Source organism: Aythya marila, assembly GCF_965140915.1.
Source record: "Aythya marila genome assembly, chromosome: 17".
Classification (NCBI taxonomy): Eukaryota; Metazoa; Chordata; class Aves; order Anseriformes; family Anatidae; genus Aythya; species Aythya marila.
Window position 1 is genome coordinate 3,253,833 of NC_139058.1, and position 17,322 is coordinate 3,271,154.

The 17,322-nt window shown below is 45.3% G+C and overlaps 1 protein-coding gene across 10 annotated transcripts in view; it reads right to left on the reverse strand.

Moving 5' to 3' along the window:
• Positions 1-17,322, reverse strand: part of PITPNM2 (phosphatidylinositol transfer protein membrane associated 2) — a 133,656-nt gene that overhangs the window by 28,407 nt on the left and 87,927 nt on the right. For all 10 annotated transcript variants that reach the window (XM_082773955.1, XM_082773961.1, XM_082773963.1 and 7 more), the window contains 8 exons: positions 13,567-13,890; positions 10,484-10,579; positions 6,895-6,999; positions 5,943-6,013; positions 3,028-3,272; positions 2,367-2,556; positions 1,212-1,331; positions 715-926 (listed from right to left, as the gene is read on the reverse strand). In XM_082773955.1, the coding sequence (XP_082630081.1) occupies positions 715-926; positions 1,212-1,331; positions 2,367-2,556; positions 3,028-3,272; positions 5,943-6,013; positions 6,895-6,999; positions 10,484-10,579; positions 13,567-13,890 (1,363 nt within the window). The remainder of the gene's footprint in view (positions 1-714; positions 927-1,211; positions 1,332-2,366; positions 2,557-3,027; positions 3,273-5,942; positions 6,014-6,894; positions 7,000-10,483; positions 10,580-13,566; positions 13,891-17,322) is intronic.

A 17,322-nucleotide genomic window follows, 5' to 3' on the forward strand; every position in this document is an offset into this window, starting at 1 on the left:
CCAAATAGTCATGTAAGACAGCAGAGAGACAACAATCCTCGTGTGTAGGTGAAGGCTGCTGCCTGAGTCAGCCAAACAGCGAGGGCTGAGAACTTCTTGCCTAGAGCATCTAACCGTCCCGGCAGCAGAAACCTACTTCTATGACTGGAAAGGGCACTGCAATTCAATCTCACACTCAAACTAGGCCAAAATTAAAGGACACAACACATGCTCAGCTTTCCCAACAACAGGTCAGCTTTCAAAGATGCTTAGAAATTAAAACAACACTCGATCCCCAATCCTGCTTCCCTGTTTTCACTCACCCTATTTATATATTTGCTTTTTGACCTCCCTGCCCACGGCAGGGGGGTTGGAATTTGATGATTTTTAAGGTCCTTTCGAACCCAAACCATTCTATGCTGCAACTGCAGCACAGCAAAAAAAGCAGTTACCTGACTGCCTGGGTTGTCAAGAGACAGGATGAAGGGCTGCTTCCTCCCATTGTAATACAAAGGCAGTAGAGCAGCTGGATTCTCTCCCTGCCACTAATGGTGCTGTTATTTTTTTATTATTTTTGTATATACAACGCACTCAATGAAATCTATACTCCTCCAATGTAAAATTACACTTTCCTCCACCTTCCTTGTCACAGGATGACAAAGCAACATTGAAGTTTCCTAGGTGCACTGATCTCAGCTCCAGAATATTGCTGGTTCTGTTTCTTCTAAATCTTACCTTGAAAGAAAGGCTTGATGCTGCTTGATTGTGTCCAGCTCGTAGGTGGATGAATCACTCCTTTTTCGTGGCAGCTGCTTCTTTGGATCTTCTCCATTGCTACGGGGAATATCAATGTTGCTCCTGCTGAGGTGTCTGCTGGCTTCCAGATTAGAGCCACTGGAGCAATAGGTGTTGTTCACTGTTATTCCAGGAGACAGGAGGTCGGTATCCTGGGATTTGAAATACATGGATTTACCACTCTGGCAGTTGAATCAGGAATACACCCACATTTTATCTTTCTCCTTCCATCCTCCTTTCACCATCTACACCATGATCCCATTCAGGGCAAAGCCACCAACTCCTGACACATGCTCTAGGACATACCTGTTGGCCTGGCTATCAATTAGGAAGACCGTCTTTGGCCTTTCATGCAAAGATCCTTACTAAAATCAGGGGCTGTGGAGGTGTTGTGGCCAGCAGACCCATTCCCAACAGACACTGACAACCAGCGTTACCTGGACACTCACAACACTCCCTCGCCGACTGCTGTTCTGGCTCTCGGACACAGTCTGATTGCTGTAGCATAAGGCATCAAATCCCAGAATTCCTCCAACACAATCTCCTACCAAACAGACCTGAAAAAGGCAACAGAAGTGGGGCAGGGAAGAGCCCTTTGACTTCGGTTCAGAGATGACAGTTAAAAGGAGTGCTGGATTATACCTGGGAAAGCTGCTGTAACAGGATAACCAGTGCTTTCATCAGTAAATCTATCTTGTCGATGAACATCCATTTAGACCCTGCAGACTCCTACTAGCTAACACAGCTAATATGTTCTAGCTGTCCCCACCAGCCCACTGGAACAGGGTGGAAGCAACACAGAGTGCTGACTATTGCCCTAACTCCAGTCTCAAAAAGACAAGCTTGATTTCCTCCTCACCAACTGCCTGTGCTACTTCAGGCAAGCTTCCCTGTGCTTCTGTTCTCTGTTTGTGCTGTGAGGAGATAATGCTGTCCTGCCTCCAAGTGTGTTCAGCAGATAGGCACAGTACAGCACTGAGACCCCTGAGTAGTAGAGGGCTGTCTGGTGCCCCAGGGCTTGGAATAAACTCGGGGTGGATAAATCACACTGCAGCAGAGCAGTGGGCACAGCCTGTTCAATAGCTTAAATCCCACTGGGCTAGAGAGTGCCTTTGCTCACAGAGGTGTGATGCTCAGTCATGGTATTTACAGGGCACAGCAGCTGTGCTGTCTCAAAAAAGAAATCCACTTTTGCAACAGGCAACCCCAGTGAGAGCTGCTGAAGGTCCTTTAAAGACAGGAACACTCAAACAGCCTTGGTTTGCAATGGGAGTAGAGATCACATTTAGTAACAAAGGTAGCATTCCTGATTTGGAAAGGTGTGTCATGCTGAAAATTGATTAACTTCACAGCTTTGTAGCTTCATTTCTGAACACAAGCTCTGACTTTGTTTGGAATCCCAAAGGTTTTAGACAGAGCATAAGCAATAATCTCTCTCTCCTTCAGAAAGAAATGGAAGCATGCTTTCTTATTGCAGCTCAACCCTGTCGTGTTTCCATCCCTCCTGAGAGAGTAATGAAAATAGAGCTTCAGAAGGAAATTGCTTCACTTGCTCTTCCTTTCATTGTGGCTATAAACAGCTGCTGGCTCACCTGGCCATTGAATGACATGCCCTCCTGGGATCTGATGAACTCGCTGTAGGCCTGGTTGGCTCTGACGATGACTGTGGCTACTGCTTCTTGGTACTGCGGGGATGATGTCGCTAGCAGAGGGAGTGCAGCAAGGGGGATGTGGTCCTGGCTGTTGGATAGGCAGCCTTCATCATAGCTATATGGGCTGAGGCTGGAGAGGGCAAGAGAGATGGGAAATACTCAGCCTAAGATGCAGAGTGGGGAAAGCCATTTACAGACAGTACAGTTAGTAATGAGGATTGCTTAAAAAAAAGAAAAAAAAAAAACAAGATAGCAAAGGCCATTTACTCCAATGTGAATGGGTGAGAGCTTAATAAATCTTTCCCTCCCATCAAAAGTAAATCTTCAAGGACAACATACTTACAGTGATGGAACAACCCTCAGACAAGGAATTAAAGCTTTAGTATTTATTGGATTAATTAGAATAAATCAATCACAGAACTCTTGCTGCATGATTACTGTATTCACTGCAGCTAAGTATGAAATCGAGATTGAATGCCTCTCTAGTATATTAAATAAGTGCATTCTCAAAGCGTGGTCAGAGCGATCACTACCACATACAGAGCATTTCATGGATTAAAAAAAAAAAAAGGCAAGCACAAAATTTAACCCATCCACTTACCTGGACACCAGCGAAAAGGCTTCGGAGCAGATGGCTGGGCAAGGGACTAGCCTGATGGCAATGTGTCCAAGAGCAGCTGGGTAATGCACCCTCATCACTGTGTCAAAAACGGTGGTGATGGTGTTGACATCCCCTTGCTTAGAGCTCTGATCACCACTTCCCGAGTCCAGGATGTTCCCCCCGTGGAGTACCAAAAGGAGGACATGGATTTTACTTGGCTGCATTAACGGCTGCACCGACTCGTCCTAGGATGAAACAGAACACGGTAGGGAGGCTTGTTCTGCAAAGAAATTGTATTTGCCCCGTATGCATTTTATGCAAATTTTATCACATTTTCTCCCCTAAGCTAATACATGGTACCTATAATACATGCATTAGCCACATCAGTGCCACAGAAGGATGAAATGCCTGCTCTCAAACACAGTGGAGATGAGAAAAGAAAGCTAGGGAAGGAAAAGAGATACTTAATTCAGAGGACAGTGTGGGCACAAGCACAAAAGAGCATAAACTGATCCTGAGTAAGTGTGTACTGAAAATAAGGTTTCTTAACGCAGGAAGCATGAAATTTTAGAATAATCTCTCCATGTTTCGGGTAAGAAACTAAACTGTCTTGTAGAGAGAATGTGCTTAATTTATGGAAATGGACCTCAGATACACCTGGATGCAACAGCAGAGAACCTGACTTCCCCTTTCAGGTCTTATTTCCCACACAAGAAAGAGGAAAAAAAAAAAAAAAGAAAGAAAAAAAAGTTCCCTGTAACCAAGAATGGCCAACATCTGGCTGGGAGACTGCTGCATGAACACAGTAAAGGTTTATATCATGGCTGTCCAGGTACTTTGCTTCCTACATCAAATAAATTCCTTGCCTCAACAGACAGCCTGTAGTTTGTATCTGAACTGGGGAGCATTATCACCACCAGAACAGCTGCACACCCAATTGTGATGCCCCAAAAGCAGGTACAAGATCATCCACTTGCACTGGTTGCACGTTATAACACAACGGAGCAAACTATTTTTAATAGCTGTCCACTCTCAGGGCTTTCAGTGTTAACGGCTCCCATGCAGACCCAAATCCCACTAACCGTACACCTCTGAGACACGTGGAAGCAGGAGGTGCTGATCTTTGCTCCTGTGCCTCATCCCAGGGGATGGCAGAGAACATTTGAGAACATCCTGGCTCCTTCCCCAGAGGAAGGCAACTCCCTGCAGCCATTGGGAGGGGGTAAGGAAGGGGTGAGAGGCAGAAGGGTTTTCTATTTGGCAAATTCTTTTCATTTTTGCGTCTTTAGTCGCCTGTTGTCTATTGAGCAGTAATTGAGCCCCTGACGAACATGCTGGTGGGAGGGAAGCATGCCCAGGCACACATTAGCAGCCTAGCAGCTAGCTTGCATTTTTACCAGATAATGTTAAAGCATGTGTTAATACACAGCCCACCAGAAGCATTAAAATTCACATCCAAGGCTGTAATAAAGATTTTCCAGACTTCCTGCGCAAGAATGGCCTTTAATTATTTAGTACCATTACATTGTATTAATGCCTGCTCTTTAAACCCCTGATTCCAGTTTACAGTGCTTGCAAGGTGAACTTTTGCCTGGCTGGAGGCATGGGAGGAGTTCTCTCCACATCTCAGCACTGCTTTTGCTTTCAGCCAAATGTTTAAGTGCTCATTTGGAGAACAACATGAGTCACCAAGCTCAGGTCATCTGGAGGCTTATCAGCAGTCATTTGGAGGCACCTTTGCCTTCCAGTTCATTAACCTCTGCCCTTAAAGGAAGTGGGGAACATGCAAGCAACTGCTGATTACTTTGGGGTGGAGGTGGCTGTTTCGAACTTTCTTGTGAGATCTGGAGTCACTTAAGATCTGGAGTCACTGATTCTTGGACTACCTTTTGGTAAACTCGAAGTCCCCACAATGGTGGCTAGGAATTTCAAACTGTTTTAGTGGACTAATTGTGAACAACTACAAACAACAGGCATTTTCACTTCACTTTCAAGCTCTTTTTTTAAAATGAAGCCAGAAATGGGAGGGATCCGAGTCCGTATAGCAAGATAGCAACTTCTCTGCACCACTTCAGCCTCTAGGTGAAATCTTTGGGCTGTAACTTGTGGATGGCTTATGTTGAGTTGGCTGGAGCCATTCCCATCCCCATCCACTCTCCCTATAGCCCTCAGTCTCTAAAGCAAAACCAGAGCACCATGAACATACAGCTTGGCACGTAGAATAGTACCAAAGACCATACCAAACTCATCATTTTTGAGTTGCTGTGACATAGCTTGGGCTCAGCAGGCACTCTGCAAGCAGCTACATCTGTGCCACACAGATGCTTGCAAGGTAGGATGAGTACAGCCACTCCACGACACGCGGTCTCGCTAGGACTCTGAAGTACAAGAGCCTGTATATTCAAAATCTGGAAAGCCAGGGGGGTAATTATTTATTATTTTATCCCGAGCTCTGATACAAGCTGTGCTATAACTGGTTTCCAAACAAGTCCCTGAGCAGCTCGGAGGAGTGGGCTACAGCACAGCTGTGTCAGTGGGACTACGGCAGCCTGCACCGTGGTGCTGCAGGAACACGGCTCTCCTGTTCCCACATCTCCACCAGCTCATTTGGCATTATCAGGGCAGCTCTACCAGCAGTGCCTCAGGCAGCAGTTATCCCCACAGGATCAGTGTTTTTTCCAGCTGGATACCTGACACTGCCTGCAAACGACAGAGAATTTTCGATATGATGTTCAAAAGACAGGTGAAATAATCCCTTAAGCCTAGCCATGGAGTACAGAGTATGCCAGCGTGGCTCCAAACAACACACAAAGACAAGACACCGCTCGCAGCAAAGGAAGCAGTTTACCCCATTTACCCCACAGGGAGACTTTCCAGCAACAAGGGATCTCATTATAAGAAACCAAAGCACTTACTTCAATGATGCTGAGCCTCTCTACGCTGGAGCCAACGTGGTACTCTGCTGACGTCTCGTGATACAAGTCACCTGGAAGCACATAGGTTTAAAACATCAGCACGGCAAGACACTTTGGCAAAGACAGTCTTCCAATAAAGGCAGATTGTGCCAATGCCCCTCAGCCTTTTTGCCTCATAGCGCTTTAATTATTTCATCTAATTGCCCTCTCCTTCCCACCCGCCTCCTTCCACCAGAGAAGCCTGGGCAATGGCAGGTCACTTATTTTCCAGTAATTTCTCATAATCTCAGTAAGCAATAGAACACAAGCACGCTATCCTCTCATTACAGCAACCCAGCATCCTTACTGCATTAAGCATGGCAACAACGGGAAATCCCTGCGCAATTGTCAGAAATGATCAATTTGTGGGGAAAAATAAAAGGAACGGCTTGAACTGTTCGGGGGGAGCAGAGATCTGATGTGCTCGTGTGTCTGTGCCTACACAGACTGACTTTGTACCAGCAAGCCTAGGTGTCAGCTTCTACTGTGCTGCTACATGAATCGATCTGGTTGAGGAGTCAGCTTCTTTTCAAAACAAGCAGGAAATAAAACCAAGGCAGGTACGGATAAGAACAAAGGATGGAGCAAGAGGAAAGAAAAGCTGGGAGAAATTCGAGTGATTCAAGACGGAGCTGGAATATTTCATCATTATAAGAGAGAATCCTGGCTGTGGCACAAAAGCACCCAACCAACATGGAAAATAAAGAGAATCGAGAGCTTCCTTATCCCAGCTCCCACTGGGCAATTCTTTTTCAGCAGCACTGGGCAGTCATTTTTGTGCTCTGTCTCAGCTTTTCCTTTTATGAGTCGAAGATAACAAGTTTTACCTTTTTCAGACTGGGGCTGTAACAATTACCTGGAAATACTGTGAAATATCACATGCAGTTTTGGCTAAGAAAAAAAATGAAATTACCCTGGACATCATCGCATTCCGGGGTTTCGATTTTATCCATCAGATCATTGGAACTCCATTTGGTTATTTCTTTCGGGAACATTTCCTCATTGTCAGACAAGTCCTCTTTAAAAACAGATGTTTTGAGAGTCACACACAAACAAATATGTATACAGGCAAGAGCACAGAACAGAATTTTAAACAAAAGACCCCACAGCTCTATGTAATCTCATCAACATTTGAATGGTTTAAGTCATAATAAAACATGATACTTTACCAGCTTTTGTTAAATACAGCTTTTGTTATATAATATATTCAAAAGCCTATTCTGAAATGAAAACAAAACCTTTTAGTTGCATGTTGGTAAACAAAAATCCTACGATGTGGAAAAAATCCCATGGATTTTTAACACTACCATTTGAGGCACCAAGGTTGATGTTTTCCTTGCCATGCTTTCTGCTTGGCACCACCTTGTAACACCGCCCGAGGATGCCAAAGCAGTCGGTAGGTTCCAGTATAGGAGAGGACAAAGCAACGTTGGCTGCAAGGATCCTCCCTGAGTTGTTTGAAAGCCAAGTGAGGTCTTTGGGGGAAGCAGTGATAAGGATCACTATTGTTAATAGGACTGAATACCTAAAAAGGCATGAGTAATAAAGGAAACATAAACTCCCCAGGCTATCTTTAGCCCAATTTCCTTAGGAGACAAGACCACACTGCCTGAGTGTCTGCCATTTCCCTCCTACCTTGAGATCCTCTTCCCTGGCTAATTTTACTACAGTTGATTAAGAACAAGGGTCGCAAAAACATGATGTTCCTAGGAACATAACAAAAAGGAACAGGCACATGAAGGACAATCCCTGTAAAACACCCCACTGGCAATATCCAGAAAGGGTAACAGCCTTGCTCTGTATGAGCCCTCAAAGGATTGATCCCAGGCAGGGGACAGGGACAGCAGGCTCATGCCCTGAGCCCACACAACACATGGATGCACTGCACAGCCCTAACTGCAAGCAGCAAAAGTCCAAATTGGGCTTTCTGGGAAAAGAAACAGCCCAGAGCCCTGGAGCTGCCGTCTGAACCCACAGCAAAGCAAACAGCAGCAGTTCAAGTCTTACAATGATGCTTTTGGTATGAACTGCTGGTTCCTTTTTTGCTTTTTTATATTAAGGATGCATCTTTTACTGTTGCAGAGGTTAATTGGCTTCTAATTTATTTATTGTTCTGTGCTTATTATTTCTTTCCTGAAAATTTTGGGCTTGTAAATTTAATAAAGAGCTATAAACATAATAATAACAGCAGCATTTACAGATGCCTTGACAATCTAAAAGCTGTAATCTTTGGAGACCCAGCCTTGGATTCCCCCTTGTTGCTGTACAGTTACAAAGATAATTAGTTGGAAGAATCCTAGAATCAGGAACAAAAAGATTATGAGATATATTACTCTTTTCAACATATCTGAGCTAGCAGCTCAGATCCAAGCGCAAGCCAAGCACAGACCAATCATTTTTAGGAGTTTCTATTTACACATTGACCATAAAAAGACAGCAACCTGGACACTTGCTATCAGCATGCCATTTCCTTTTTCAGCTATGGAAAAAATCCGAGTAAATCCCCAGTTCCCTGCACGAGGCAGCACAGAGCTACCTGATCAGAGCAAGGGGAAAGCATGCGCGTGCGACACGCGTGCTGGCAGAGAATTAGGGGGAAAATAGCACTCCAAGCTCCTTCAGCAACTTAAGCTAAATGTTGAACTTATTTCCTCGAGAGGTTTAATTACAGCCCTTATTACTGCTTAAGTGATCACTGAAAGGGATACTACTCCTGTTATTAGCATTTATTACAGGATAGAAATTAGATATTACTGTATTTGTCACCATCTTTACCATAGCATGCCAGTGCACGGCGATGAGTGGGAAGCCCAAGACAAGGCGGCTTCCTGGGCTCGGGGTACGCCCACTGCACGGCAAGGAAGCACGTGTGTGTTTGGGAAGCACTGCTGAGGATGCTGAGGAACTCTGCTGGGTGTTGGCTCACATCCTGATCCATGCCAGTTCCCGTGGCACCAACCCCCCTGGGCAGGATGAGCTGCACCGGTGCTCAGCCCCTGCTCAGACCCAGAGCTGGGAGGTGACACCTGTGCTCATAAGCCAGAATCCCATTAAATTAGGCAGACCTTTCAAACCCAACTGTGCGGCGACTGCAGAGCACAGTCTGTACGTAAAGGGAGGTGCATTGTGTACGAGCAGAAGAGGAGCTGCTGCTTTTCCTTGTAAACTCCTCAAAGTATTGCAACAGAGGGGCAGATGCCAACCGCAGCACGCATTTTTGTTAGTTCTCCTTCCCAGGCCCCTCAGGAGCACTCCAGGGATTCCCTGGGGGCCTGCATCCCAGGCAGAGCTGTCTCCATCTCAATTTTATTACTGAGTAGTTAAAAAGCCAAAAAAAAAGAGGGTGGATAGCAGCAATGCCATTTCAATGACTCACTCCTCTTTTCTTGTATGTATATTGCTACAATAAATCCCTACAAAGTTTTTGTAGATGCTACATAAGTTAATAGAGACACTTAAATGAAGTTGGCCCTTCTCTTTCTGAGCAAAAGACACATTCATCACCTTGACTTACAAGCACACTGGCCACTTGAGCTGCTGTTGTGCAAGTCCCAAAAGCATGCCGCATTTTACCCCAGAATTTAGGATGTGTGCCTAAAGACTTGATGAGACAAGTCCTCTGGAGCATGATACTATAATTTTTTTGAGACTGAACTTTAGCTGAACATTACTGAATTTCTGCTTTACAAAACTGGGGTGTGATCTTCTAACAACTCCATTTCACAGAAAGGTCACCAACTCCAGCAGCACACGTTGCGCACAGAACTTAGATTAGCATTACGAGCCGAGAGAAGGGTCCATCTGTTGTCAGCAGAGATGGAGCCTCTCAGGCTTAACCACACATAAAGTACAACATATAAAATGAATGCAGTGGCACAAAGCTTCTTCACAAACATGCACAGAAAAAAAGGAAAAAAACCACCACAGCTTTCTCCTAATATGAACAATAAAAATAATTCTGGGAATTCTGGAATGAACATTGATGAATTTTGGTACATGAATTACCCCAATGCATTCATTACTGTATTTCTAGGAACAGGAGAATAAGGAGTTAATAAGGCAAACTTTGGTCTCTTCAAGCCCAGACAGGACAATTAATCATACCTTTTACTGATTAAAAAATAATAATAAAAAAACCTTGCCTTACTGAATCAGAATCTTTAAGACACACCCACCGTCCAGTTAGCATTGCTGAATTTTACCCACACATATGCACCAAATAAAATACAAAAAAAAAAAAAGCTTGAGACTGCTCAAGATCACTTCAGATATATCACAAAATCTGAAATGTTGCTGTTAAATATAAGAGTCTGCTGAGTGATGCCGGGGAAGCTCGAAGAAGCTGCACTGACGCTGCACACAGCTTGGTTAGAAAGGAATGGACTTAAACAAAGCCAAAAAGTCTTGCTTCCTTCCCCACTCACCCCCCAGCCTCTCATGCTTTCCGTCCTCTTCCCCCACCATTTCAGGTAACAAATGATGGTAATTTAGGCTCCACGTACCATGTGCATCAAAGTATTCATCATCTGAGCTGTCATCCGAATCCCTGGCAATGCTCTGCATCCTCCACTCAGAGATACTATGGCGTGAGGGACTTGCTGGAAGAAACAAAAAAGCCTTATGCGATATGCTACATCGACAAGACAGAGAGTTCCCAACATGATCGTTGCTAGAGGAAGAGTCGTGTGCTCTCTATGAAAATTCCCTGCTGCAATATTAAAAACACAAAACCCTGATGATGCTGGTGTGATGTCAGTGTACCGTTTTACAGATCCTGTTTGTTTACTGTTGTTATAACCTGCCAGCAAGATGTTACATTAAAGCAAGCTGTTTGTACCACTCTTATGCTATTTTGAATGGCAGCTATTTATAATTGTTAGTAGGACGTGCAAAATCAGCTGGGTTTTAAAGTTTGCAATTAGGAAGGAAGCAGGCTGATTGGAAGCTTTCTTCGTGCCTTTAATCAGCACACAAGCCAAGCCTCTGCTTTGCTAACTTTTGGGTGGGTAGCTCAGCAGAGCAGCCTGGATAGAAATAATCTGTTTTCTGGAAGGAAATTGCTTCCACACAAATTGGATTAGAGATCTATTTAAACTTTAAACTTGAATGATTTAAACAACATGCTATCCAACTACTTCATAGGGGAGCTGACAGAGCAGCGGTCCTGGTGTAGCAGAGAGGAAAACCAACAATCCTGGTTCCTGCTCACTCTCCTTTCCTCACGCCCACCTGCTCCCTTTTACTTTCCCCTCCGGAGCTCCCTGCACCATATATAAACGCATTACAGCACTATTTTATTCAGATATATTTTAGTGATGATGCAGCCTGAACTCTGCTTGACTGAACTTGTCCCAGAAATGCAGTCCGATGAAGGGAACTGCTCAAAGAACAGGAGACACAGTTCCTCCCCTCTTTCAGATCGCTCTTGCATGTCACAGACGGAGCACACACAAAGCCCTTGCAGCAGCCACCCAACCTAACACAGCAAAAACCTGAGGAGACTGACAAATTCCCATTTAGCGTGTGCAAAGACACTGAAATGCTCCAGTTCCTGCGAGAGCTGCACGAGCTCTTTTCAGGCTGTTGTAACAGCATCGAAAATGTGAGCGAAACGCTTCTGATTCTAATTCTGCTCCCTGATTGTCACATGCAAAGACGATGGAGAGCCTGTGCAGTCATCTAATTGCAGCTCAGCGCCGGCTGGGCAGCCCCCAGCTACCCCACCGCCCTCTCCTTTGGGAGCAGGGGGAGCTCGGCAGAGCAGCGCTAATTCACGCCGGAGTGACGTCAAGGCACTCGCATAATAGTTGCTAAAAATAGAGCATATAATAACATATGGGATGGCGACAAGGGTCCTGTTATCACCAGAGGTCTCGCTCGCTTGGTATGGAAAAGACTGAGATCTTCTGGGGAGCGGCGCTGCTTTTTTCAGCTGGAGGTAGCGGTTCGTCGAGACAGCCCTCCTTGCTTCCATATGTTAATGCGCTGCCAGCATGAAGAAGGATTAAAATATCCGTGTGACGTACTTCTCAGCACATCACAATTCATTTCTTTCATTACTTTTCCTGTAAAAGCTGAGGCAATCTGCAGAATAAAGCAAATTCACGCTTTGCTACCAGCGAAAACCTTTAAGTAAAACCCTAAAAGGGCTGAAAGCTACAGCTGCCAGTGAACGTGTCAGCACTGGAAGAGGGGTTTCGTAACAAAGAGCATAATGAGAGATGGGCACATCGCTATAAAATCCTGGTGCAAGAGAAGTAGCCAGCATTTTTATCCTTATCCAACGATTTATGAAGCGTCTGGTAGGTTATTCCCCAGGGCTCACTCTGGTGAGTCATCACAAGGTAAAACTACTGCTCATATCTCATTCACCCTGTGATGAAATCAGTGATGGAGTGGTAAATAAAAATTGAGAATCAACTCCCAATATTTAGTACATATGAGAGATGGATAAGCTTCTCTCACTCAGATGCCCCTTCCACTGTCACTGGAAGAAATGCTGCCCCTTGGGGTTTTCAGGAAAATCAAGATTTTTTTCCCTCTCGCTGCAAGAGCTATAACCCAGATATCAGCTGTGCCTGACTAAAAGGAGAGGGAACTGTTGAATATTCAAGCCTTCTTTCTGTCTCTTGCTGAGGATTCACCCCTTTGTAGAGCATGGTTCAAAGAAAGGAGGAGTTTAACGTGGGGGAAAAATAAAAGGAAAAAAAAGATAAAGCTGACTACTGCTGGAGAGGTGAATGATGATGTTCAGGACAGCCCTTACAGGGGCTTTAACAGCAAAATCCTGAAAACTTCCTGAATGGTATTTAAAGGGGAATGTAAACTTGATCCATGGTCTCACCTAGTCCCAGGCTGGGAGTTTTGGTCCCCAAACAGCCACCATGCATTACCACCCACGAAAGGCAGCAGCCCCCACCCACCTGGTTTCAGAGCACAGTGACCTGCCTTAATTTCTCCAGCAGCTGATGCAGTACCGTGCTGTGTAAGCTGTGCTGCGGCACCCACAGAGCCAAACGTCTGCTTTCGAAATGAACAGCATGTGGTGAGGTGTAACCACAGCCCAGGTGCCCAGGGTGCCTGGTAGTAACTGCCTCCTGGAAGATGGGAGCAGTTAACAGCCACCTGCTGCTGGGCTGGTTCCATAGGGCCACAGCACACAGGCAGGCATCCAGAAGGGAACATTCCTGAAGGACCAGAACTTCTAAAAGTCATCAGTGGCTTGTGGGTAATGGGGCAAACCCTCTCTGCACTTTGTTTGTCATCTTCTGCCACCCAGCACTGCTACCCAGCTCCTTCCTGCTCTTCTACCGTTTTCCATAATTCCTCTGCTTTTGAGATTTGTAAGAAGTCTGCCACGTGTCATTTTGAGAGTCACACTTATGGGATAACTACAAACATTTCCAAGCCCACAAGAGGCCACATGAGAAGACTGAGCCTACAACACCAGCAGAAAAAGCCTCCTATGAGCGCTGAAAGGACTCCCAGGAGAAACATGTGTTGTCTCAAAGGTGCTGCCATAGTCACACATCTAAAGCCCAAACTCTACATAGTTCAGAGGAATAAATCATCAGCAGCATCTTACCTCCTCTCTTTGAAGACCGTGAGGACTTGGAAGAGGTGGACCACTGCTTGGTGAGCGATCTCCCAGAGGCTGTCTCGCTGTTACCAGCAGCATCTTCTGTGTCCACAGGTGAAACTATGTCGACTTCAACATCCTTCTCACCAGGAGTGTCCTTCACTCCATGCTGCTCAGTATCATTTTCACCACAGAACTGGGCCATCTTCTGAGCCAGCATCAGCTGTGCCTCTTTCTCCAGCTGCCGGATATCCTCAATGGTGAGCCCGTACCATTCGTCCTGCCAGCACCATGCCTGCCGATGCGCACGGACCATGACCTTCCGCAAGCCTGCAAAATCAGAATGTCCCAGTCACCAAAGCTACAAAACTGCAGGAGGAGATGCGTTCCCTTCCCCCAAACCTAAAGACACCATGGCATTGATATTACAGCAGTGTCGACAACATAATGATGCAAGCTGCAGAAAAGGATTCATTGCATTTATCAACCACGAGGATGGCAAATTGGTCGTTTCTGTACTGTAGCTCTGCAGTTCTTGCTAACCAACCGTCCACTGAAAAAGCAGCTGGTCTTCTGCTGCTGCTTTGAACTTGGGAAGGGATTTCCTAATTCCAGATCCAGGAATTTGCTCTGTGACTGCCTGCTCCGCAAGGAAAGAACCAGGCACAGACCACATATGTCATTCTCATGAAGCGCTAGGAAGTTGCAACATTTAGATCCAGCCCTCAAAATGAGGCATGTTCCCAGAAAAAGAAAAAAAAAAAAGAGAGAGAGAGAAAAAAAAAGCCCAAACCAGCAATTACTGCTTAAAAAAAAAGAAAAAAAAAAGTTGAGAGATTCAAGTGGATCCTTCATGAATACTACACAGCCCACCACAGTATGTGACATGACAGAAGCACTTCCCACACTGCTTGGTGCTAAGACAACCAAAACCTCTCCTTTTCTTGGAAACCTGATTTCTGCAAATGGTTTCTATACATCAGTGAAACAGCATCACAGATATGAGATAATGGGATGGGAAGCAAAGGAAGGGAGGGAATGAAGACGCTTTATTTTGCAGAGACTGTCTTTCTTCAGCAGCATGAGAAAAATGAAGTGTGTAAAGCTAATTTAAAGTATTATTTCAATGTGTCACATATCTGAAAGGAAGAACCATCTCAAAAGCAACACAAAGAGCTCACAAGGCAAGAGAAACTTTCCACTGAGACTTAAGCATATTGGCTAACATCATCGTATCACCAAGACTTCTAAAACCAAGTATTCACTGTGGATTTCTGACAATATTGCTGCTTAAAAGCTCATGCCAGGACCAAGCTCCCAACAGCTATTTATTACTGATGGGAGCACACAGCAGTAACACTGCTTTTTAAAAGCTTCTATAAATACTGACAAACTAATCCTCAGGTGCCCTTCAGAAAAATCAATAAATATTGTTCCCCCTTTCATTACTGGGAAACTGAGGCAGAGAAGGGTTGATGGACGTGCCAAAAGCAGCAGTGGGTTTATGGATCTACAGCTCTGCACTGCTGAGCCTGGACAACAAAGCCGGCAGGCCGGGAGCCCAGGCACTCGCTCTAATGAAGGCCCTGGCTGAAGCCCACAGGCCGCAACACCACTGCTATTACGCACTAGAAAGCAATCAATAGGCTACATTAAAATCATTTTGGTTTCTAGAGTGGCAAACTGAGATCTCTAAGCACCACCAGAAGTGAAGATGGCTCCCACAAGCCACCCTCCATTTGCAGGAGCGGGGCCAAAGCTGAAGGGTCCCACCACACCAAGGGTTTCTGAGCTGTTCCCAGCCAGCAATGTTCACTTCACTGTGGTAAAAAAAAGTCTTAGATCTCACTGCTGCCATGGTTTCTGTGATATTCATCCTAAACATCCCCCTTTTTTTTCAGTGATTACTTTTTTAAGCATACAAAAAGCTTGTTTTTATATATTTATTTCCTTCCAGGCCTGGGCACTTTATTTTCTGCACTGTACTTTGGCTAGTCCTTAATGCCACCAGCTATCGCCAGTCATCCTATCAGGAGGAAATAAGCCTAGAGATCAGCAGCTAATAGGATGGACCAGCTCAACCTGAACTTCATTTGCACAGTAAGATTAAATCTATCAATATTTTATGTAGTTCTCTGACTGACTTTCAGATGGGAGCTCCACGTAACAGAGGCAAGTTTGAGCCAGAAGACTGCGACCTTTTGGGGGCAGAGCAAGGGGCATCAGCAACTTAATTCTGTTCAACCTTAGTCGAGATTCAGAGTTATTTCCTTCACCAGATTACTTTTTGCAGAGCTACGGCAGAATGTTTTAGCCTCTTCACCTCCTGTTATGATTGACAATCAGCAGAGCTTAAAAAGCAGAGATTAAACTCCCATCACATCCACCCTGAAAGCCAAGAAAACGTTCCCTTGCTGTAATTCAGTCCCTCACACTAGAGCCATTCTCTAGGCTTTCTTGTCCACAACACGCAATTCTGCCTCACATCAAACACCTTGAAAACAGACTGTGATTAGGCACAGAGGCCAGCGACCCCCTTGCACTCATCCGGAGGCTTCCTCAGCTGCAGGCCTCAGCAGGATTGTGGGCCCCCAGCCTCTGTTCATACTCCTGCACCCAGCCACGATGCCACCAACTCCTCAGAAATGGGCACTGATGCCACTGACTGCATGTATTTGTTTTAATGGACTAACATCCTAGGGAACACAAAAAACACTTGGTGTAATAAAGTTCTCATTAAGTTCTTCTCTGCCTTCTCTCACATCATCCCTTAGATGACCAAAAAAAAACCCCAAACCCATCACTGCCCATTTCCCAGCTTCCCAACCCAACAGAACCCACAGACCTCCCCATACTGCTCATGTCAGGCTGATCAGACATCCCGATCACCCTTTCTTTGGAAAAGTAGATGGCATTATCCATCATTCTAGATCAGTTATTAACCAAAAAACTCGAGATTATTTTCCTAGCCTCCAGCCTTCACCCGGGACATGTCAGTGATGCTGCTTTTTTCTTTCTCCAGCACAGGGAGAAAACCTGGAAGAGAGTGAGGCTGTCCAGGTAGAAAAGAAATTGAAAAATAAACGTCATGGCTTGCAGAAAAAAATCTCCACTGCTAGCAATGGAAAACTTGAGCATTCTCTGTAGGCACACACAGCACTGAGTACATCACTGAATTCAACTTCAACTTGCAGCACTGAAGCCTTCCAGTGGGCAGCAGAGACCCAGAGGAAAGGCGAAGTGCCCCCATGCAGCTACATGAATTCAAGATCCAGCTACAAATGACTGACCTCACCTGTCAGGACATGGCTTCCCTCCCCATGCAATGGAAAAAGTTGAGTTTTACAGCAGTTTTTCCTTAAAATGTCAGTGAAAAACAAGCCTTTTATTTGGAAAGCAAAGAGGGGATGGATCAGACCCATGAAATAGAGCATAATTGGGAGCAATTTTCTTTTTAACAGATCAGAGATGCCCATCAGGACAGTGTTGAAGGCAATTTGTGGGCCAGTTTGCCTTCATTTTTCTCTCTGGCAGGCTGGGAGGTGCAAAAGCCTCCTGCTCAGCCCGAGAAGTCACTGCCCTGTGCTCAATCCCACATGTGGTGCTTCCAAGCTGTGCCTCACGGCCAGTTGCAGCCCCTTTGTCAGTTTGCCTCGCAAGCCTGCATCATGCTGCTGGGCTGTGGGGCTGGCTGGAAAAGGCAGGAAGGGTCCAGCATCCCACCCACCACTTTATTCCAGGCCAGACAGAACCCAAGAAGCC